Source organism: Hemitrygon akajei, chromosome 3 (genome assembly GCF_048418815.1).
Source record: "Hemitrygon akajei chromosome 3, sHemAka1.3, whole genome shotgun sequence".
Classification (NCBI taxonomy): domain Eukaryota; kingdom Metazoa; phylum Chordata; class Chondrichthyes; order Myliobatiformes; family Dasyatidae; genus Hemitrygon; species Hemitrygon akajei.
Window position 1 is genome coordinate 85222885 of NC_133126.1, and position 24791 is coordinate 85247675.

General features: G+C 43.3%; 1 protein-coding gene across 1 annotated transcript in view; it reads right to left on the reverse strand.

Annotated features, from left to right (window-relative positions):
* Nucleotides 1-23400, reverse strand: part of ppp1r14d (protein phosphatase 1 regulatory inhibitor subunit 14D) — a 55416-nt gene extending 32016 nt beyond the window's left edge. Inside the window, exon 1 of the mRNA XM_073040269.1 lies at nt 22300-23400. Within this exon, the coding sequence (XP_072896370.1) occupies nt 22300-22479 (180 nt within the window). The 5' untranslated portion in view covers nt 22480-23400. The remainder of the gene's footprint in view (nt 1-22299) is intronic.
* Nucleotides 23401-24791: the final 1391 nt, after the last annotated feature.

Sequence of the window (24791 nt, forward strand, 5' to 3'; positions counted from 1 at the left end):
GCGAGTCTTACATCTTCCTGATTCAGAAATACAGCTTCATTCCTCCATAACACTGTGTTTAAATCCACCAGCACTGTGAGAGCAGAAGTATTAAAAGGATTATAGTACTTCAAGGCGAGTGCTCACCGCCTCCTTCTCAAAGGCAGTTCGGGATGGAGATGACTGTGGTCTACATCCCACAATTAAAAGAATGACTTTTTTGTCTCAGAGATTTTTAACACAGATTCCCCCCCCCGTGGGGATGTTTCTTATCTGGAATGATCTATCAGTGGAGGTAGGACAAACAGATACAATTATGATGTTTAAGGGTATATCTAGAGATTTCGTGAGCTGCCTGCAACATGCCATCATGTATCACCAGTGCCATCTTTGTAAAGGTATATAGATAGGAAAGGCATAAAGGGATCTGGAAAAATGGGATTGGCAATGATAAGCACAACTGTCAGCATGGATGAGGTGGGCTGGCAAGGCCGGTTTCTGTGCCGTACGACTCTGTAATTTTATAATCCGATGAGCTGAAGCGATATTGAGGCAGTGTCACAGAGGGGTAACACAATCCAATGTGCATCATCTTGATACACTTCAAGCACACAATGTGACAAAGCGGTGATGAGGACTGTGCAACAACACGATGATTACAACGTTGGGCGACAGTTTTAAATAGCATCAGACAGCTCCGCTCTTAAGCAGTCGTGGCTAATGTGCATTAGAGAATAGCAGCAAAGTATTAGACCAGATAGAGGGAATTTCAGACCACACTGAGGGGTATGGGAACCATGTAAACTCAAATGTAGCTTTAGACAATAAACAGATTATCATAAAAGGCAGATCTTTTATGCGATTAGCCTCTGACCTTCTATAACTATTCTGAACTCAATGCCCCGACAGTAAAGTTTATCAGTCCTAGAGTAAACTAACCAAACAATTTGGCAGTGAGCATAGATATAGCAGAGAGACTTTGAGTCCTGCTGAAATCACTTCACAGTAGGAAGGGAGGCAGGGACTCAGGAACATCAGAGTCAACACTAGTATGGGTTTACTCACCTGATTGGAATCCAAGGGTTTATATGTCTGACTAATTATTTCCACTGGATTCCCAAACTGAGGTAGATCTTCAGTAATAATTTTTGTTCTTTCATTGGACTGTGACCCTTGCTGGTGGCACAGAAGTTCATTGTTTTGGCCTCTCTAATATCAGTGCTTTTAATTGTTCTACATTTAGCAGCCTTGCTCTTAGCTCCTTTGGCTTGATAGCGCAGTATATGCAAAGTCGTCAATGCCTTCAATAAAATCAGACAGTGCTGGGAGCTCTCAACAGGCCAGGCAGCTAGAGGGGAATCATGGTTGCACCTAGCCCAGGATTTCCAAATGGAATCTTCTACTCCTATAACCTGGAGGAGCAGCCAATAAGACGGACCAGTTGATAGGAGATGTAAGCTTTCTCAAAAGAGAAACAAGTGTTAGGATTAATAGGTTGAAGGCGAGAGGGGAAAAATCTAAAGAAGACACGAAGGCTAGATCTTCCACAGGGAGGGTAGGTATATGGAAGAAGCTGCCAGAGGAAGCGATGGAGATGGGTACCTCTGGAGAGGTGCATGAATAGGAAAAATTTATGGCGATACAGGACTAATGCAAGCAACTGGCACTAGCTCGATGGTTGGCATAGATGAGCTGGACCGAAGGGTCTTTCCCCATGATGTATGTCTCTGTGACATTGTACCTCTTGGGAAGTAAGGGGTTAAGAATCATCTTAATTAAGAGCTCAAATCAAATTGCTGAAAATAACTGGGAGGATGAACTTGGGACTGTTTCCTGGAGCTACACGTCATGGAGGCGAGAACATTTTTTTGAAACTTTATGTACTAAGGCAGAGTTAATTAAAAATCTCACATCAGATATTCCCCAGTGAAGACTGATAGTACTGTTTTTGAGAATGACATTTAAATATGAAATTACTCTTAAATAAAGTTATAAAGAGACGGCTTGGAGATAATGAAGGCAATTAGATCAAATGCTGGTAAATGGGCAATAGCAGACACAAAAATATTTTGCAATGTTTAAAATGCTTTGCTCCTTTGAGAAACAAAATAACTCTGGTTGAAAAATGAATGATCCGGAACAAACCTTAAAGATAGAGATAGAATTTAATTAAAATTTAGAGGTATAATATTGCCTAATGATTTAGGCAATTTAATGGAAGAAGTAACAAATTGTAAGAAAATTACAATGAGGAAGAAGATAATTGAGTTGCAGAAATATTAAAAAGAAACTGACAAGCTTCTATAATGTACGTAAATGAAGAAAGCAGCAAAAGTTAACTTGGCTCCCTGAAGAGAAATGCGGAATGACTAAATGGCTGAGAAATTATCTTAGTCATTTGGATTTTCCTTCCACAAAGCAGAAGACAAAATAAACAAAACAAAAACGACAGGGCACATGTACAATGTCCTGTGTATGTTACTCAAAATGGCTTCTTTGGTTTGTTACGAGTAGGAATGCTTCTTTGTCTGATAAGTGTTTCTCTCGCCGTTGTTTCGCTTTAGAATGGCTGATATGGTAATTGTATTCATTTGTTAATCAATGGGGAATGTTATTGTGTTTTGTGAGGCTGGGAACTTGGGGGAGGGGTTGCGCGGGCTGGTGGTGTGAGGGGAGTCGGGAGGGAGACGCCGAGGAAGGTGGACGTGTGCTCGGAAGACCACCGGGGAGTCCGAGGTGAAAGATGTGGAAGTCGGAGGCAAGCGACGAGGGGTCGAATGGTTCGATGGTTGAGCTCCAACGAGTGCACTAACTGACTGAACTTTGATAAATTGGCGCCTTTTATTTTTTTCTTGTATATATATATATATATTGCATTGCCTAATACTCTTAATTTTAGTAAACTCTTTAAAGTGTATTTCATAACGGTATTTGTTGTGGGTTTGATACTGTTGGCGGGCGCGAGGCATAAACTCGATTCTCACAGCACCTGCGTGTACGGGAGGTGGGGTTGGTGAGTGGCTGGATCTCCTTTTCCCCTAGACATATACCAGCCTTTTGGGTAAGTGTTACACACACAATAAAAGTGAGGAATTTAAAGTACTTAAATGACAGAAAATAATCAACTATAATATTTGGATCATAAATGGAGTGGGTGATGAATTAATTGTGAGTTTTGAAAGCGCCCAGAATTCTAGTTGAAAGAAGTAAATGCTACAAGTCCATTCAAGATAGAAGGAAAACTTGACTTCAGTTCCTGCATGCAGAGTATGGAATATGGAACGGTACAGCATTTTCTCTGGAGCTTTTACACTTTATTCTGCATTGTGACTGTTGTGCCTCATGCAGTGTGAAGTGATTTGATCTGTTTAACAGTATACAAGGCAAGCTTTTCACTGTATCTTGGTACATGTGATAATAAAAAAATGTGTACACACAGTGCAGTGTAAAAGTCTTAAGCAGATATACTAGGGTGCCTAAGACATTTGCGCAGTACTGCACTTGTGAATGTGGAGCAGAGAGTGAGTTTGTAAATCTGGAGAGAGCAAAGGATGTTAGGAATGGTGAGAGTGTGTGCCGTGGGAGGGGTGTGGGATGGGTGGAAGAGAAGGAGTGCCAGGAGCAGGGATGTGGCAAACACACCCAGTCCTGAGTGATTAAGGCAAGGTCATTTGGTTCCAAACAATTGGTTTATTGATCATTACAGAATGTCTCTTTGGTGCTTCCTGCTCCCTCCCCTCTCCCTTCCCCTTTTCTCAACTGCGATTCCCCTCTCCCTGTTCCATTCCCACTCCACAACAGAGACCCAGATCAGAATCAGGTTTATCATCAATCACATAGGTCACGAAATCTGTTTTTCTTTTAAATGGCAACAGTACAGTGCAATACATAAAATTACTACAGTATTGTGCAAAAGTCTCAGGCACCCCAGCTATATATATGCACCAAGGACTTTTGCACGGTAGTGTCATCATATACAATCCTTTTGTTCGTTTTGTTGTGGGCATACTGCTCTGAACCAGATGGACAAACAACCAATGTGCAAAAGTGATCAAAATGTGGAAATACAAAAGAAAAGCAAATAATAAATAAATAAATAAGCTATAAATATCAAGGACATAAGATGAAGAGCCGTTGAAAGGTTGTGGGAACAGTTCAGTAAAGGGGTGAGTGAAGTTGAGCCACTGGTTCAAGAGCTGATGGTTGAGCCTGGTGATTTGAGTCCTGAGCCTCCTATACCTTCTTCCCGATGGCAGCAGCCAAAAGATAGCATGGCCTAGGTGGCTGGGGTCCCTGATGATGGATGCTGCTTTCCTGCTACAATATTCCGTGTAGACATGCTCAATAATTTCTTATCTACATACATTAGAAACTGTTAGCAGTAAAAGAACAGGTTCTTCAGCCCACGATGTTGTGCTAAACTAAATAAACTAATTAAATGTCTAACTAAACCAATCCCTTCCACCTACACAAAATTCATATTCTCCTCTTTCTGCACGTGCTTTCAAGAGTCTTTTGACTGCTCTATAATATACCACCACCACCCAGCTGTGGCAGCACATTCCAGGTACCCCTCACTCTCTGCGTTAAAGAAAATCTTGCCCCACATATCGCCTTTGAACTTACCCCTTCTCAGCTTAAATGCAGAGGGGATAACTTCACTCACCCCAAAACTGATCTGATTCCACAACCTATGGATTCAGTTTTAAGGATTTTACAAATTGTTTTTGATTTTTATTGTTTATTTGTTTATTTTTATTATTTTCTTTCTTGTATTTGCACAGTTTGTTGCCCTTTGACATTAGTTGTTTGCCTGTCTTTGTCATGTGCGGTTTTTCATTAATTCTGTTGTGTTTCTTAGCATTTATTGTGAATGTCTGCAAGAAAATGAATCTGACATGTATATACTTTGAAAATAAATTTACTTTGAACTCTGCTCTAGGCAGCATCCTGGTAGACCTCTTCTGCACCCTCTCTGAAGCCTCCATATCCTTCCTGTAATAGAGTGAGCAGAATTGATTGCAATATTCCAGATACAGCCTAAACATAACCTTATAAAACTGCAACATAACTTCTCAACTTTTGAACTCATTGCCCTAACTAATAAAGACAAGCACGTTATGTGCCTTCTTTACCAGTCTAACAACCTGTGCAGCCACTTTCAAGGTGCTGTGGTCTTGGACTCCAAGATCCCTCTGTACATTAACACCATTAAGGGTCTTGCCATTAACTGTATACTGCCCCTTTACATTTAAACTCCCAAAGTACCACCCTTCACACTTGGCTAGTTTAAACTCCATCTACCACTTCTCTGTCCATATCTGAAACTGATCTCTCTTTAGACAATCTTCTACACCATTCACAACATCACCAATCTTTGTATCGTTGGTGAACTTACCAACCCACCCATCCACGTCTTCATCCAAGTCATCAATATAAATCACAAACAATTTGAATACCTGCAGAATACCACTAGTCACAAACCTCCATCAGAATACATCTCATTGACGACTAACTGCCCTCTGCCTTCAGCAAGTCCAAACAACAAAGACACTGTGGATCAGTTATGGTAAAACTGCTGAAAAACAGCAATAAGGAAGTTCTAACATGCCAATTTGCTAACCACAACACTGATAAGGGCACAGGAAAAAGGTTTATCAAATCTAGGAGAATTTGTTTTTTGAGACGGTAACCATGGAGAAATTCATGATTCTAGTGTCTTCTGACTTTCAATGTATTTTGATGAATTGTTTCATAAATGAAATGCTGTTTCAGAATAAATGGCTCAACATAGCACAATAATATTATTGTATGGGTTTGTAGGGTAATGTAATGGGTGACAGATGACACATACTGTTCAAAATAGAAACTGTTCTGCTTAATTCACAAACACTTTCATTGAGCTGTTGTGTTCACTTTAAGAGATTGTGTCTTACATACTGATGTCAGTGCAAGGTGACTGCTTTTGGTTTGATTGTAATGGAAATAAAGTGCTGCAGCTTTTTTTAAGCACATAAAATGACCTTTGTATGTTTTATTCACAGAATCCTGCATTGGTGACAATGACGCTCTCGGATGATTCCAGAGTTACTCAATGAAATGTCGACCAACACAGTCACTTTAAAGATGCCAGACTTTTGGGAGTAGCATGGTTTTCTCAAGCTTTGACAGTGCCAGGACATCGGGGCATCAGAGGTCTGTGGACACTGTGGGTTCCAGTTGCCAGAGTCATCTCTTATTCATTATAGACACCCTTCCAGAGCAATGCTTCCTGTGTGACACAATTGCTGAAGTGAGTGTGCTGCCAGCATTGTCCATTGATTATAAGGCAGAGAGTGAGGGGCCCACACTGGAGGCTGCCCATGGCAACGGAATCCAGACTTATGGGACACAATGCGTGATGCACTGCTTCAGTGGATGACACTACACATGGGTCTCTGTCCTTGCTGAAGTTGTTAGATGCAGACTCCCTGTGCATCCCAAAGGATTGTTAGTAGATTTTAAGAACTGCTGCTTGTGGACGCAAAGGACTTTGGATCAATACCCTGTACCCCCAATAAGTTCCCCATGTCTAGTTCATGCACCACAATATGAGAATTCACTTGCCTGCTAGGCAAATTTCTAAACCTCACCAAGCCAGCATTTTCCGCTAGAGTCACAAAGCATGCAGTCGAGCACCACGATTCCACAACTTGCTTGCTGATCCATGCCCGTGCGCATAGACTGGACTCAGAAAAACTCACCAGCATGAAGGCTGAGTCTGCTAAAGAGGACTTAATCAAGGGCTACCATCAGGTGCCTATGTGCACTGAGGACATTCCCAAAACTGCTGTAACAACCCTATTTGAGATTCTGGACATGCTGTTTGGGCTGAAAAGTACAGCACATTTGATTGAGAGCTTCTCGATCTCTATCTGACCACCATTTTCACTTTCTTCTAGAGGGTTGGCGTTTCACAGCGGTCATTGGCCACAAACTCCTCGTGCACACGATGGCCAAAGCGTCAGACCCTTGGTCTGCACGACAGCAATGCTACCTGGCCTACATTCACGACTGATACACATCGAAGGGAAAAATAATGCTGTGGCTAATTGCCTCTCACGGCCCACCGTCGATGCCATACACGGGGCTGACTATGCCGGCATGGCAGCCAACCAAGTTACCGACCCAGAGGTTCAAACCTGCAGGATAGCAGTTGGCTGATGTCAAGGTCAGGGATGCAGGAGTTTCTCTCCTATGTAATGTCTCAACTGGTTGCCCTTGTGCTATAGTGCCTGCAGACTGGTGGGGTACTGTTTTTAACTCCATCCATGGCCTCTTGCATCCGGCAGGAAGGCTGCACAGAAATTGGGTGCTTTAAAGTTTATGTGGCACAGCTTAGGAAGGACATGCGAGACTGGTGTGCAGCCTGTGTTGTGTGTCAGCAGGCGAAAATTAATCATCACATTCGGGCACCATCGGCACCTTTTGAGGCTCCTGAGTGACGGTTTGACCACATCAATGTGGACCCTGTTGGTCTTCTCGTAGAGTCAACCGTGGCTGCCGGTGTTCATCAACCCCTGGGTTGCTCGGTTCAGCACCCCATCTGTAATTACTTCTGACCACAGTCCCCAATTCACGTCAGACCTCTGCACTGCAATGGCCCAGAACCTCAGCATTAAATTGCATTGCACCACAGTGTATCACCTGCAGTCCAAACACATGTGCGAGCAGTTTCACTGCTCTGAGGGCCTCCCTGATGGACGTATCCTGGTACGATCATCTCCCATGGGTCCTGCTGAGTTGGTGTATGGGGTGATTTTATCCCTGATGCCACCACCAGGTCAGCGTCTCAGCAGCGTTCCACCCTCTTCAGAAAACTCAATTCTTTTACACCTCCCATCATGGCATAGAGCACTCTTGGGTCCAGTTGACCTACGTACTACCTCATTTGCTTTTGCTCACCATGATGTAATCAGGGGTGTCAAACTCATTTTAGGTCACGGGCTGGATTGAGCAAAATGCAGCTTCATGCGGGCCGGATCAATCAGACGCGTGCGAACGCAGCTTTCGTTGCCTCCGTTTTTTCAGCCTGCTCTCATGTGTCTCAGTCTCTGCTGTAACTACAAAGTGTTTCACTTTACAAATTCCGTTTCTTATGAAGAAGACTGCCGAATAAACACTAAAAACTCTGAAAACCTGGTACCTGAATAAACTCAGCATTAGCCATATCATACGCCATAGGCGCTTCGATTACTGGGGCCAGCTTTAATAGTAATTAGATATTATCTCGCGGGCCAAAGATAATTCCACCGCGGGCCGCATTTGGCCCGCGGGCCTTGAGTTTGACATATATGATGTACATCAACACCCCTTAAGCCCCCTCTTAGGCTCCTTTGCGTTGGCCCAATTCTCATTTTTTGGAATGAGGTAAAAAGACTTTTATTGTAGATAGGAAGGGTAAGATTGAGGAGAGATTTGATAGAGCTGTACAAAATTATGAGGGAGATAGGTTTGGTAAATGCAAGCAGGCTTTTCCCACTGAGGTTGGGTGGGGCTACAACTAGAGGTCATGGGTTAAAGGTGAAAGGTGAAAAGTTTAAGGGGAACATGAAGGGAAACTTCTCCAGTCACAGGGTCATGAGAACGTGGAATGAGCTGCCAGCGCAAGTAGTGCACGTGAGATCAATTTTGACAGTTAAGATAAGGTTGGATGGGTACATGGGATGTAGGGGTATGGAGGGTTTGGTCCTGGTGCAGACTGATGGGAGTAGATAGTGATGCACCATCAATAACTCACGCTGAGACTTAGGAAACGAGATATCGGCTTTTATTGACTGGAAGAATAAACAGTACTACATCCTGGGGAAAATGAGGGAGAGCAGCAGCCCACAGTCGCCTTTATACAGGGGTCTGTGGGAGGAGCCACAGGAGCAGTCAGACAGGTATATCTAGTTCACCACAGGTAGTTTAAATGGTTCGGCACAGGCTAGATGGGCCAAAGGGGCTGTTTCTGTTCTATATTGTTCAATGATTCAACAAGTCTATGTAAACCTGAATGTATTTCTGTAAATCCCCTTAACCTGGCCCTTCAAGATCGGGATGGTCCCACTGCCATACCCTCTGCATCACAGCATGACCATGTGTGTGTCAGCACACCCCTGGTCGAGCCAGAGGCACCTGCTGTTACTCCAACCAAGGCATGTAGGACCCGAGCCAGGCTGTTTTTGTGAATTCTGGGGTGGGAGAGGCCTGTGTGGGGTAATGTAATGGGTTAATAGATAACACATGACACATATTGAAACTGTTCTAATTCACAAACACCGTCACTGAGTTGTGTTCATTTTAAGAGACAATGTCTGACATAACGACATCAGTGTAAGGCGACTGCTTTTGGTTTTGTTCCTAATGGAAGTAAAGTGCTGTGGCTTTTGTTAAGCACATAAAACACTCACATGTCTTATTCACAAAATCCAACAAGTTGGAGGCTATCCAACAGCCAAACAGTAAAGTGTAGAAATAAAGATGCTCTTTTATTTTGGTAGTGGATCAGTGCTATACCACCAGTGATATACAATTTATCTTAATGACTCTGATGACGTTCTGAGGGTATCATATCCAAGTCATTTGCCAGTGGTAACTTATGGGAAAGTAAGTTTAGTGGAGGACTGGGAAGTCTTTAAATCATATGCAAACTCCTAGATGCATGGAGCATACTATGGGAAGAATTGAGAATTAGGAACAAATTTCAAATGATGAAAACAGTAAATGTTAGAGTTCAGAGGGATGTGCTTTCCCATACAGAAAACACAAGTTATGTGCCAATTCAGCAAACTATTGGGAAGCCTGATGGCTAATTGGCTTTTATTGTGAGGTGGTTGTAGTGCAGCAGTTAGGAAGTCTAGTTGCAATTGCGCAGGACTTGAGACTCCACACCTGGAAGCTGATGTGCTGTGTTCCATGCCTGAGGAAGAGAGTATATACTCTGCACCATTCATGGATCCCAGATAGTGAAGCAGATCACACTAAAAATCCAGCAGGACCTGGACAATATCCAGGCTTGGGCTGACAAGTGGCAAGTACCATTCGAGCCATGCAAGTGCCAGGCAATGACCATCTCCAACAAGAGAGGCTCTAACCAACATCCCTTGGCATTCAGTAGCATCACCATCACTGAATTGCCTACTATCAACATCCTGGGGGTTACCATTGACAGGAAACTGAACTGGTCTAGCCATATAAACACGATGGCTTCCAGAGCAGGTCAAAGGCTAGGAATCCTGTGCCGTGTAACTCACCTCCTGACTCCCCAAAGCCTGTCCACCAGCTACAAGCTCAGGGTCAGGAGTGTAATGGAATACTCGCCACTCGCCTGGATGAGTGCAGCTCCATCAACGCTCAAGAAGCTTGACACCATCCAGTACATTTGATTGGTGCCCCTTCCTCAAGCATCCAATCCCTCCAACACCAACAAACAGTTGCAGCAGTGTGAACTGTCTACAAGATGCACTGCAACAACACACCAGAGTTCCTAAGGCAGCACCTTCCGGACCCACGATTACTTCCATGTAAAAGGACGAGAACAGCAGGTACCTGGGAACACCACCACTTGGAAACCCCCCTCCGAGTCACTCACCATCCTGACTTGGAAATATATCGCTGTTCCTTTATTGTCGCTGGGTCAGAATTCCCTCCCTAACAGCACGGTGGGTGTACCTACGCCTCAGGGGCTGCAGCAGTTCAAGAAAACAGCTCGTCACCACCTTCTCAAGGGCAACCTGGGATGGGCAATAAATGCTGGCTTAGCTGGCGACACCCACATCTGGTAAATGAATAAATTTTTGTTAAAACTTGACATAAAGACAGTGTGATCTAGGTTTATTAGATTTATGCTTAGGCTGAGTGATGATGCAATGAGGAAAAATTGGGAGGAGTTGGCCAGTGCTCAGTGGAGTTCAGAAGAATGAAGTCATCTCATTTCCTTTAATTGCCTGTGGACATCAGTAATGCAGCCATTTAATGTCCAGGTTGTGGTGAGTGCCTTCCTGACTGGCATTTGCACTCAGGCACACGGACAGGTGGTGTGCCGCTCTACTCCTGGCTGCTAACTAGAAGACAAACACGCTGCAGCACTAGTTTTTGAGGTCCTGTGGCAAATTTATTTCCGTAAAAGATATTAATAAATCAAAAGTTTTATGCAGTCACCATCCTAGTCCTCATTGCAAATTTACGTTGTTAACTTCATTAACCTCTGTGGCTGCTTTGGGAAATTGGAACTCCATGTCACTGGACCAATAGTCCAAACATCTGGGATTGCAGTTCAGTAACGTAAACAATATGCTTCTTCCACTCCACGGACAGAAGAGATACTGAGAGGTTAGTCTGTCTGAAATGTCTGGAAGCTGGCAGCAGGATAAAATGTTAGCCATCTGGGACTGAAATTATTTAATCATTCTTTATCCAAAGCTCTCTTAATCAGAGTTGTGGGTCTCCAGTCACTGAAATTATTCATTTGCGGGATATGTGTGCCACTGACAAGACCAGAATTTCATGCCCATCTGTAACAGCCCTTGGACTGAATGTTTGCTGGGCTATTTTGGGGAGCACTTCACAGTCAGCCACAGTCAGCCACACTCTGCAGTAGCAAAGGGGCCAGTCGACGCTTCAGCCGAGACTCTTCATCAGAACTGAATGCTCCTAGGCCATCTTAGGGAGCACCTCACAGTCAGCCACACTCTCTGCAAAGAGATCAGACTGGATGGGCCCATCAAGTCATTAGTTTCTATATTATGTAACCTCATGCAACATTTATTCTTATCCATAGATGCTGCCTGGCCTGCTGAGTTCATCCAACATTTTGTGTGTATTACTTTGATTTCCAGCATCTGCAGATTTTCTCTTGTTTGTCATCACAGGTAAAGCATTTTTCATTAATAGAAGAAGAAAATGGATTGCTTCTTGTTATGATCCAGCCTTCAGAAGTTCTGACATAAGAGGGTGAGGGAATGGGATGAACGTAAGAGAGTGAGGGAATGGAATGAACGTAAGAGGGGGTGGGAATGGGATGAACATAAAAGGGTGGGGGATTGGGATGAACATAAGAGAGTGTGGGAATGGGATGAACGTAAGAGGGTGTGGGAATGGGATGAACATAAAAGGGTGGGGGATTGGGATGAACATAAAAGGGTGGGGGATTGGGATGAACATAAGAGAGTGTGGGAATGGGATGAACATAAGAGGGTGGGGGACTGGGATGAACATAAGAGAGTGAGGGAATGGGATGAAAATAAGAGGGAGATGCAGCTCCTTCCTTTGTTTTTTTTCTGTCCCTTGGAAAAGATGAGTGGTGGAGGGCATATTGACTGGCTGCATCACAGCCTGGTATGGAATCACCAATGCCCTTGAACAGAAAATACTACAAAAAGTAGTGAATACGGCAGTCCATCATGGATAAAACCCTCCCCACCATTGAGCACATTTACACGATGCATTATTGCAGGAAAGCAGCATCCATCATTGGGGACCCCCACCACCCAGACCATGCTCTCTTCTCGCTGCTGCCATCAGGAAGAAGGTACAGGAGCCTCAGGACTCACACCACCAGGTTCAGGAACAGTTATTACCCCTCAGCCATCAGGCTCTTGATCTAAAGAAGATAACGTCACTCAATATCACATGCCCAATCATTGAAATGTTCCCACAACCTATGGATTCACTTTCACCTCCTGTTCCCAATATTTATTGCTTATTTATTTACTATTATCATTTCTTTCTTTTTGCATTTTCCCAGTTTGTTGTCTTTTGCACACAGGTTGAACACCCAAGTTGGTGTGGTCTTTCATTGAATCTGTTATGGTTATTATTCTAGTATGAATTTATTAAGTATGCCTGCAAGAAAATGAATGTCGGGGTTGTATATGGTGACATACAGTATATGTACTTTGAACTAAAGTGGCAATCCATGGCATTGCTCAGGAGTCCTTGCATTATGAATGACTTGACTTACAGATATCCAACTTTAGGCAATTTAAAGCATTTTCAAGCTTGTAATAATAAATATAAAATCATCTGTGTTCTTTATTAATAACTTGATACACTACATATTCCATTAATTTAATTATGTGTAATATTAATCAATAAATTAAAATAATTATACAAATTGTACTTAGAACAATATGAAATGGCTTATAATAGAAAAGTGGCTTTTCTGACTAATGGAGAAATTGTCTTACAGGCAATTCTCAGGAGAAGAACACACACACAACATGCTGGAGGAACTCAGCAGGTCAGGCAGCATCCATGGAAATGAGCAAAGGGCTGAGCTTTCAGGCCGAGACCCTTTTCAGGACTAAAAGGGTAGGATGAAGACACCAGATTAAAAAGGTCGGGGGGCGGGGTAAGAGGAATAGCTAGACAGTGATAGGTGAAGCCAGGTGGGTGAGAAAGGCCAAGGCTGGAGAGGAGAGTGGACCATAGGAGAAAGGGAAGGAGGAGGGGAACCAGGGGGAGATGATAGGCAGGTGAGAAGAGGTAAGAGGTCGGAGTGAGGAATAGAAGAAGAGGGAATGGAAAGGGATTTTTTTTTAAACCAGAACGAGAAATTGATATTCATGGCATCAAGTTGGAGGTTATCCAGACGGTGTATAAGGTGTAGCTCCTCCACCTCGAGGGCGTCCTCAACGCGGCACAAGAGGAGGCCACGGACCGACATGTTGGAACAGGAATGGTAATCAGAATTAAAATGTTGGGCACCGGGAGGTTCCATTTTTGGCGGAGCTCAATGACACGTTCCCCCAATTACTGATGAGTCTCACCAATGTAGAGAAGGCCACATAAAGAGCTCAGTAAATACAATAGATGACCCCAGCTGATCTGCAGGTGAGGAGTTGCCTCACTTTGAAGGACTGTTTGGGGCCCTGGATTGAGGTGAGGGAGGAGGTAAATTGGCAGGTGTAGGACTTTGGCTGCTTGCAGGGATAAGTGCCGGGAGGGAGGTTAGTGGGAAGGGATGAATGTGTCAGGAGGAAGATTAGAAAAGGAACCTTGCTTAACTCTGGGAATGCCTGGGAGTTGCTGTGTTGAGTTGAGCTTCAGTTTTACCCAGGACTCAAGAAGAACACACTTGCTCTTTTCTCAATAACATTTAGGAACTCAACAGGTCAGGCAGCATCTGCTGAGAGAAACAAATTGTTGACAACTTGGTCTGAGACCCATCATCAGGACTGGAAAGAAAGAGGAAAGAAGGAAGAACAAGATGCTGGGTGAGGGGAAGGAGTACAGACTGGCAGGTGAAAAATGACAGCTGCTGGAAGGGTGGAGAGGGTGGGGGAGGATGAAATAAGAAACTGTGGCGTGATAGGTGGAAGAGGTAAAGAGGTGAAGAAGAAAGAATTTGATAGGAAAGAACAGTGGATCATGGAAGAAAGGGAATGTGATGGTCCTCCTCATTTACAATGTTTAATACATGCCCATAAAGAGCAGACTAGCCTTACTTGAGCAGCTTGCCCCAGCGTGAGTGGATATTGAAAGGATGGCAGTGGACGATGGCCCTTTATCAAGGACATTGTGGGATAGTTTTCCATTCAGTTTGATTGAAGAGAGATTAAACCAGCAGTTAAACCATCTAATAATTTTTAGCATAGCAAGCTATCGCAATGTGTTTAGCAATTTTGTTGTTTTAATTAACATCACAGAAGGCAATTCAGCCCATTATGTCACCGCTAGCTCTTTGAAAAAGGCTGTCCAATCTCTCCTATTTCCCCACTTCTTGCAAAATTTTCTTTTCCAGTCTTCCTCTGAAACTGATTTCAAAAGTTGATCTTAAGTCTGCTTTCATTATCAGTGCATTCAAGACCATGAGGAGTTCCGCCATTAAAAAATAAATTATCTCCTTGTTCTCTCTCTGTCTTTGGAGCCAATTATTTTTAAAGAATCATGGACATTCACACTGAAGTGAGCTCCTCCAGTGTGTTGCACAATGTATGATTCAGGTCAGTGACGTTCAAGCTGGTATCAAATGTCATCCTGCAACATGAATGAACAAAGGTCTCCACTAATGGCTTTCACCCTGTGAACCTCATCTTCAGCAGGATTCACCGTCTCTGGCTGCTCATCACTTCGTGCATCTTCAGCTCACTGACAGCAGGGGAGTGCAAGAAGACCATGACGGGGATGCCGATGACAAGGAAAAATGCAAATTGGCGCACTCCCATTTCTTGCCATCATGTTGGCCTTAGCAACACACATGCTACCTAGTGTCCTGGTGGCTGAGTAAGGTGCCACAGGCCCCACAGGATCCAAGGCCTGAGGACACTGGCTAAAAGTAACTTGCCCGGCCTAAACCAAATCTGAGCAGTTCCCCTCCACCTCCGCTAAGGACACAGAAATTACCCCATTATAGGAAGAGGCATGGTCTCCATCTGCACAAAGTTAATTGCTAGCGTTCAGTCCTTTTTACTGATAAAGAAAAAAAAATTTGCTGATGTCACTGCCTGGCATGGATTATATCTGACTACTGATCTTCCAAAATAGATTGATACTGATCAGTGGATAATGCACAGTTGTTTGCAGGCCTGTTCAGAATGCAAGTGGGAAGGTCAAACTAGCATTAAGGTATGGGTTGTGTGGACTAATGAACCTTACATTGCTGGGGACATTCCATCCAGCAACACTACTTTCTCTGCTCTTTCTCAACTGAAGGGGCTCTACCCTTTGGACTTGTCTCCAGTTCTTGGTGCTTCTCAGTTTTCTGCAGTGGGCAGTCGACATCCACCATTTTGGAGAGCCTGGCTGTTGCAAATTTGAAGGAGGGCTCCAGGTAAGTCCAGAAATGGAAGGCTCAGCCTGAAGCTGATAAGGTCAGTGAGGTGTTTGTTGATGAATATGAAGCTTTAGCTGGTTGGTATTGAATCTCCTCAGTTGGTTTCCCAATTATTGTTATCAGCCTTCGTTACTAGTATGTCCCATGTTTCCAGACAGCTAGCCAGGTGTACATCAGCAAGGGTGAACATAAAGGATAAGGCAAAGCAGGATATTAGCATCAATGGCAATGTCCTGTGTCATAGACCTACTGCACGTGATGCAGTGGAAACCCTATAGTTGACAATCACTCCTGAGACAGGCAGAGGAGGTATGAGAGCAATGAGCCCATTCAATCTCTAGGTCACCTCCTCTTATGGGACTCATAGCAAACACTATCAAATTGGCCATTTGTCACCTGCCTTGTGCACTAGTAGGATCTCACAGAGACTGTGGGATCACGAGAGACATTGGTACAATCCCAGATGATCCCAAGGGATGGAAGTTAAGGATGCAGGTAACCTTGACGGCCACCAGGTCCAGCAGATGACAACTCATGGTCCAGTTGGCTGCAGGTAGGTACCACCATTAGCATGTCACTGAGTCTTTCAGAGACGCTGGTGTCCAGGCCACTGGCAGGTTTGGCTTCCTGTGAGCTCCTCTCCTCTGCTGACTCTCTCTGGACATCCACAAGTATCAGGAAGCATCCTGCTGCTGGTCCTGAGGCTCAAGTCAGTCTCCATTAGATGCGTGCACAGTGCTGCAGAGTTAGCAGTGACCATGGTAGTCTGACCACAATGAGCTGTAAGTTGGAAAGAACGCGGGGCGCTGCCAAAGTTTGGGAAGTGAACCACAGAGTTTACAAACCTCAAGTAAATTCCAACAAAACACTCATGTGCTCTTTTTACATGTGTCTGCAAGGAATACCTTTCCCACCATCGCTGCAGAAAGCAGCTGGGAGGCCCTGGTGTTTAGGACCAGGCCCACCTATCAACTCTTCATTCTCCCTCTGATGCCGCTGTACTCTCTCAGCTTCACTACAGAGTTCTGGGACACTCAAGAAACCCCCTGCTCCTGTCATTGTCATTCATAATGGGTGACTATGTCAAAGTCACCAATATCCCCTGCTTGTGGAGTGATCCCATACACAGCCCAATTAAAACACAAAGGCCAATGGGCTAAGGTTTTCTTGAAAGACCAACTTCATTGCACACTTAACCAGAGCCCCAACCCCACTCTCTCACAATGAAACAGAATCACAGAATAATTATGTGACAGGTAATGAGACTGTTCAGCCCTTTCAGTCCATACCAGCTCTGTGTAAACACAATCCAGATAGTCCCACCCTCTACTCTGTCCCTGTGCCGCTGAAAATTCTTTCCTTTCAGGTACTTAATTGGTATTTGATGCTCAACCTCAACTTATTGAGCTATAAGACTCGTCTCCTTTCTGTATGACTCTTTATCTTCTGTCATAGAGCAAAGCAAGTTGCAAACAACAAATAGGCTTCCGACTTTGGATCCTGAGGCCCTTCCCCTAGAACGCCTGACAGACTCAGCATCATGTGTAGGTAATTGTTCTTTCGAGAGCCTATTAAATGAAATTTCTTAATCTAATCATGTTAAGCACCTGCCTGCAATATAATTTGTTTTCATCTTGCACACTTGTGAACTCTATCTGGTACATTCACCACATAACAGCAGCTTTCCCATCATTTATTTACCAAGGGACACATCATTCATGAAAACAGTAACCACTTACATTGACACATCCCAAGGCATAGCCCCATTATCAGGCATTAGCTCAGAGACAAATTTCAACACTTGCTTGCTTTGTATGCTTGGAAAATTTCAGTGAGTTGCTGCAGGAGCTGACTTTTTTTGTGAAGAGCTGGTCCAAAACCCCTCGCTGACTCCCTGAGTAACACAGACTCACAATTGCATTCTTTATCATGGACATGAATTCAGATCAACGTATCCAATATAGAGCTTAAGAAGAATTAATCCAAAGCTCCAGGATATCTTCCTGAAGCCTATTAAGGCAGAGCCATGGTTTGGACTGATTGAATACAAGTCTGCTATGGAAATTCAAATGCATAGGAACATAAGAAACTGCAGAGAACAGTAGTTCACAGGTACCTCCCTCTGCACCATCAGTAGTATCTACAGCAGGCATTGCCTCAGGAAGGAAACATTAATCAAAGATCTCATGCCATCTTCTTGCAGCTACAATCAAGCAGGTGAATCAGAAGGCCAAAATCCCACACGACCAGGTTCAAGAACAGCAACTTCCCTTCAATCTTTCAGCTCTTGAACCAACTTGCACAACCCCAGTCACTACATCACAATGACCATATAATACTACAATGGACTTTTTTGGCTACTTTTTTAATATAAATATCGTGCATAATTTATGCTTTGAGTTGAGCTTTGTTGATCACTTTTATCAAGTGAGCTTTTATACTATTAACTCTGGCGTGGATGGTAACAAGTCTGGCTGTGAAAGGAGGAGGATTGGGCATGGGGCCAGCAAACCCATCCCATAAAAAGCCAGAGCTACAGAAATGCCAGCAGAAGCTTTAAAGACCTCATCCCTGGTACAGCAAGGATCTTCAAAGCTGAGCTACACCTGGGGACAACTTGAAATACTGGCCCAGGACAGAGGACTTCGGAGAGCTGCTGATGACGGTCTATCGCCCAGTAGAGGTGATAGGGTTAAGTAAGTAAGAGATTTTACCCATGTGAGATGACCAAAGATGGTGAGGCCATGTTCAAACCATATTTTACATTCAGTCTTCAGCTCCTTCCACTATTACTTTGTTTGCAATCAGTCCCATTGTATCCCCTCTACATCTCATTTGAAATCGTCAGGACCATTCTACAATTTCACCACAGGCCAATCTCATCCTGCACCCCCATTTAACCTGTTCTCCTTGTGTTTGACCTCCTTTGACTCATTCCCAAATTTACTGCAACACTACCTCACCAAGCCTTGCAGATCTGCTGGTACATGTCGGGGTTTATAGAGTCATAGAAAAGTACAGCACAGAAACATACCCTTTAGTACATCTTGACTATGCAGAACCATTTAAACTGCCTACTCCTATCAATCTTCACCCAGACCATAGCCCTCTATACCCCTCCCATCCATGTACCCACCTTAAACATTGAAATCGAGTTTGCGTGCACCACTTGCACTGACAGCTTGTTCCACGCTCCCATGATCCTCAGAGTGAAGAATCCATATCAACCTAACCGATGTAGAGCTAACAAGAATTCATCCAGAGCTCCAGATTAACTTCCCAAAGCCTATTAAGGCTTTAAACTTTTCATCTCTCACCCTTAACCTTCCCACTAGGATATTAGCCCCCTGCAGTTCAGGTGCAAACCATCTCTTCTGTGCAGGTACTTCCTGGAAGAGCCCAATGATCCAACAACCTATTACACCAGCTTCTTAGCAGCTGTTAAATTGGATGATCTCCCTATTTCTGGCCTCACTAGCATGTGGCATGCTTAGTAATCCTGAGACCACAACCCTGGAGGTCCTGTCCATTAGCTTAGCACCTAACTCCATGAACTGGCTTTGCAGAACCTCGTCATGCTTCCTTCATATCCATGTCATTGATACCTACATGGTCCACATCCTTTGGCAGATCAACCTCCTAATGGCCAGGACTTGATCTGAAATGTCCTGGATCCTGGCAAATGGGAGGCAACATACTATCAGGGATTCTTGCTCTTGTCCACAAAACCTCCTTTCTGTTCCCCTAACTAACGAATCCCTATCACCATCTTTTCTCATGCTGTGGAGGCCCCCAATGACATGTTATGGATGTTACTGAAATGCAAATAATCAGTGCAAATCCACATGCATTTCATTCCAGCTCCTAATCTGTATTTAGCCATATTCATTCCCAATCACTGTCTTCATACAGTTATGTAGACAGTCAACTGATTGGATCTACTCGTTGTGAGAGATATTGGGTACATTGCTAGTCAGCACTTGATTGGCCATATTCCATACCTGATCCTAATTGGATACTTCAATAGAAGCCATTTGTGCTTCATACTTAATTGCTTAATTGTTCCTACTTCACATTGTGTCCAGTTCGATACTTTCCGACACATTTGTTTCAATCCATTCTCAACTGATGTCTGACTGAATCCAATTACTAAGCAGCATCTGCTAGAATGCTTTACCAAACACTAATTGATTCAATCCATTTCTGGTTAACATCTCTTTGCATCTATTCACAGACCTAACTAAATCCATTCAGAATCACTGTCCAACTGAATACAGTACTGAAATGCTTTGAAGTTATTTCAAATCCCTTTCTCAGTTTGTGACTAACCAGGTAGAAATGGTTTGTTACTGGCCGACGGTTTCCAATTAATATTAGAGCTTGTGTACATCTATCTCTATCTAAGGTGTTATTACATTAACAAGGCTTGATGTGACAACTTCATTTTCTGAACTACGAATTTCACTTCATCTGGTCAAACTACAATCAGTGGCCACTTTATTAGGTAATCGTGCACACCTGCTTGTTAATGCAAATATCTAATCAGCCAATCATTTGGCAACAACTCCATAAAAGCATGAAGATGTGGTCAGGGGGTTCAGTTGTTGGTCAGCCCAAACATCAGAATGGGGAAGAAATGTAAACTAGGTGATTTTAACCATGGAATGATTGTTGGTGTCCAACAAGGTTGTTTGGGTATCTCAGAAACGCTAAACTCCTGGGATTTTCACACACAATAGTCTCTAGTTTCCAGGGAATTGTGTGATAAACAATAAACATCCAGTGAGCAGCAGTTTTGTGGGCAAGAACACCTTTTTAATGAGAGAGGTCAGAGGAAAATAGCTAAAATGGAAGACAACAATAACTCAAACATCCAGGCGTTACCACAGTGACGTGCGGAAGAACATCTCCGAACACACAACGCGTCAGGGCTACAGCATTAAAGATCACGTACAGGAATACAGGGAATAGCTAATAGAATTGCCACCGTGTAGTTTCTAATCCAAGCCAGCTAGATGAACAGTGAAAAACTCAAACCAGAGCACCGTTTTACTCTACAACCATGTGCTGGCAAATGATCAACCTATCACACTCTCACAGACTCGCTATAGTACCATCCTAAATCCACTGACAAGATAATCGAAACAAAATCAATATCCTCTCCCAGGCCAACCTTTACAGCAGGGAGGTACTAATTGGGTATATTCCTACAACAGACACTTTATTCTGAGTCTTGTCATGGAAAGAGATTAGCAGGTGGACAGGCAAAAAGACGGAACAATCTTAAAAATAGAATGCAGCATTATTCATACACACACATGAGAATCACTGAACCCTGACTGAAGTAGCAATCTTCATGATAAAACTGACAAACTTGAGTCCAGGAACCTCGGTCACACCAAAGCCACGGAAAATGTTGGAAGGAATGTCCTTCTCCCAAGTCACCTGCCTGTCCTACCAAGCACATCTGGCCAGCTCACGACAAAATTTGCAGCTCCCACGTCAGCATCGTCAAGACCAGGAAAACTGGTGTGGAAGCAAGTTATCTTCATTCCTGAGAGACCACCCAGGGAAAAGAATCAAAATTTGACATTTCCCAGGTGCTTATATTGGGTTGGAGTTTTGCATCTCCATTGTATGCTGCAGCAGGTTCACTCATTCTTAGAGAACATCAATCCTTCGTGTCCACTAGACCTGCATGCTCTCAGAGATATCCACCCCCGCCCCCCACAGGATCTCACAATTCAGCAGAACAACTCTCCCTTCTCCTCTTACCTCTACCATCCTCCTTCAGAAACATGCTTTTATGTTCCTTGAAGGACACTTAGGGCCACTCCTACATCACATACCACAGCACCTTCACCTTCCTGTGGTCTTGCTCTGACTTACACACACACACACACACACACACACACACATCCTTGTCGATTCCCATAGGCACCATAATGCACCTTTCCATTGCTGTACATCCACTGTCATCATTCCGCCGAGACCCCCCACCCATCTCCTGAACATTCCTCATGCTTTCCCTACTCCTGCAGAGCCCATTGACATGCACACACTTAGATACCCACCATCACAGTCTGCTTTTCTCATACCACCATAGACAAAAGCAGGTGCCCCTCAGACAGCCTCAGGTACACAAACACAGCACTTTCTGTAAGGTCACAATTCCATGGTGAATTTCCCTGACAAATTCGGTAATCACAATAAAACTCAATCCACTCCAAATTCATATCTTGGTTTTAGTTTTGCAGATTAATTTCTACTCTCAGATTCAATTTCCCTTCACACTTCTGTCACAGTAGCACAAGTAAAATTTTATGAGCTCACATTTTAAATCGTGCCTTCAGCTATTGCAGCCCTGCTGCAGAGAGAACATGGAGCTTTATTCTCCACGGTCTTGGACAGAGAGTATTAACCACAGCAGGAGTTAATAATAAACAGGCAGGAGCCTTTTAGAATCGACAAGCAGGCCCAGCCTGAGCCAAGGTAAAGGACTAACCATGCTGAGCACTCACCTCACATCCATACAGCTGATGGAGCTGAAAGTCCAACCATTCCTCGATGTCCAGTCTCCTCTGTAGATCTTTCCTGTCATATCGGACGGTGAACTTGCCCAGTTTCCTCTGTGACTGAGGCTCTTCTTCCTTACTCGGGGACTGGAAGTAGACCCGGGGCTGCGTGCTGGGCTCTGCCATTGTCAGAGTGACCTGTCTTGACTGAGCAGTGCAATAAAACACTTGACGGTTTCAAGAGCAGCAGGAGCCCTGTGCCTGCCTGTGAAATAGAGAGGAGTGCAAGCCGTCACTCCTTTCCCCTCCCCCTTCTCTCCACCGGCAGATGGGAGACACCAGCGCACAAACAGGGTCTGTGTGACAATCTGGATACACAATACTCTTGGAAAACAAAGGCACAGCGCTGTTAGGTTCAATGATTATTGTGAAAATGGAACTATACAGATTAAAATAATCTGGCTGATGGTTGCTACGTGATAGACTGACTCATCGAGTTAATCAGGTAGTTCACCGATCAGCAATTTGAATGACAGCCTTATTTTAGGAATTACCTCCATAAGTGTCTCGCTCTCTCCATCTTATTCTCCCTTTATGCCCTTTAAAATCTACTTTGTATTTTATTATCCTCATATCCCGGATTTTGGGATAGAGTTAAATTTTATTAGCTATTTCAGTTTTCAATCGTTTTACAGTGTTAAAAGAATGATATGAAAGTAGGTCATTGTTACTACTGTCATGAGGCTGTGCAACAAAATGCAATATTTAAACTGTAGCTCTACGATAGGAAATATCCCATTTTTTCATATTTACTATAACATCAGTATAGATAGAATTACGTTAGAATAATGATATTTCAAACATCAGAAAACCACGGATTCTTAACCTGATTGGCTTGGCTCCTTAGAGTAAAGAATAAAAGAAAAGCTCTTCCTATTAGTCAACCTGTCCTGATGATAAAATTCCCCCCTACTCCTGAAGGCAACTCCTTTTAAAGGCAGGACATTGACTTAACAGACTAACTCTCTTCCTAGATGTTACTTGGCTTGGTGAGAAGCTCCGGCATTTTCCATTTATATCTCCAATTGAAGGGAGCTCCTCCTGCTGATCAGAGTGCTCCCAATTGAAGAGAGGGCTTCTTATTTGTGAAGAAAATTCCTATTGGTGAAGCCAGATCCTGCTGCTCGTGGAGATCTCCAATCAGTGAAGAGAATTCCTCGTAGGCAGAGAGCTTCTATTGGTGAAGAAAGGTCCTGCTATTGGTGGAGAGCTCCAATCAGAGAAAAAATTTCCTCATAAAGAAGAGAGTTCCCTCTGTTGGAGAAGAATACTACTGCTGGTGAAGAGTCTGTCTGCTGTTGGTGAAAAGCTTCAATGAGTGAAGAAAACTTCTCCAATGGTAGACAGTGACCTCAGATCTTTGATTGGAGTCCTTTCTTGTGAAGCCTATCAGTACAGGGTGCATCTCAGTACAATTTCCTCTTGTTACATATAGGAATTAGAGGCAACAGTAGGTCATTTGACCACTGAAGCCAGCTTCACCATTTAATGCAATCTTGACTGATCTATTTACAGCCTCAGATCACATTCCCATCTAACCACTATAACTTTTCATCTCCTTTGCTTATCAAATATTTACCTTTGCCTTAAAAGTCAAAGACTCTTTAGCTGCTTCCTTAAGCCTTAGAGGAAGAGAGTTGCAAAGTTTCACAGCTCTCTGAGAAAGAAGTATTTCATCTTATTTCAATCTTAAATAGTTCTAGATTCTCTCACAGGGGAAAAACATCCTCTTCACATCCATACAATTATGAATACTCAGGATCTTATATGTTTCCATAAGACATAGGGGAATAATTAGGCCATTCAACCCATCAAGTTTGCTCCACTTCTATCAGGTCTTGCTCATTTCTTTAAAATTCAGCAAATGTAGCCCAGGCATCATCATAGACAAGCTACTCATTGTGGGTATGGGTATATAAAATATTTCAGAACTCTTTCCAATGTAATAACATTATTTATACAAGAGAACATAACAGAGAACATCAGATAAGGTCTCATTTTCCTACATTATATTCCACCTGCCACATCTATGCCCATTCATTAAATTACCCATATACCTTTGGAGCCCCATAGGTCCTTTATAGAGCTATTTTCCAATGTACCTTTGTGTCATCAGTGAACTTTGGAATGATACTCCGAGCCTCCAGCAAACTCATTTTTATAAATTGGAAACCATTTAGATTCCAGTATTGATCCCTGTAGTATATCATTTGTACCAATTTTTTCTCAACCCCATTCTCCTGCCTTCTCTCCATAATCCTTAACCTCTTTATCAATCAAGAGCCTATCAATCTTTATTTGATTTAACTTCCACCGCCCTCAGTGGCAATGAATTTCCTGGATTCACCACCTTTTTGTTGAAGGAGGATGCACTGGTCCTTGTCAATGTTCATACTAAATAGCTATGTAATACAGGATTCTCAGATCTATGGGATGTT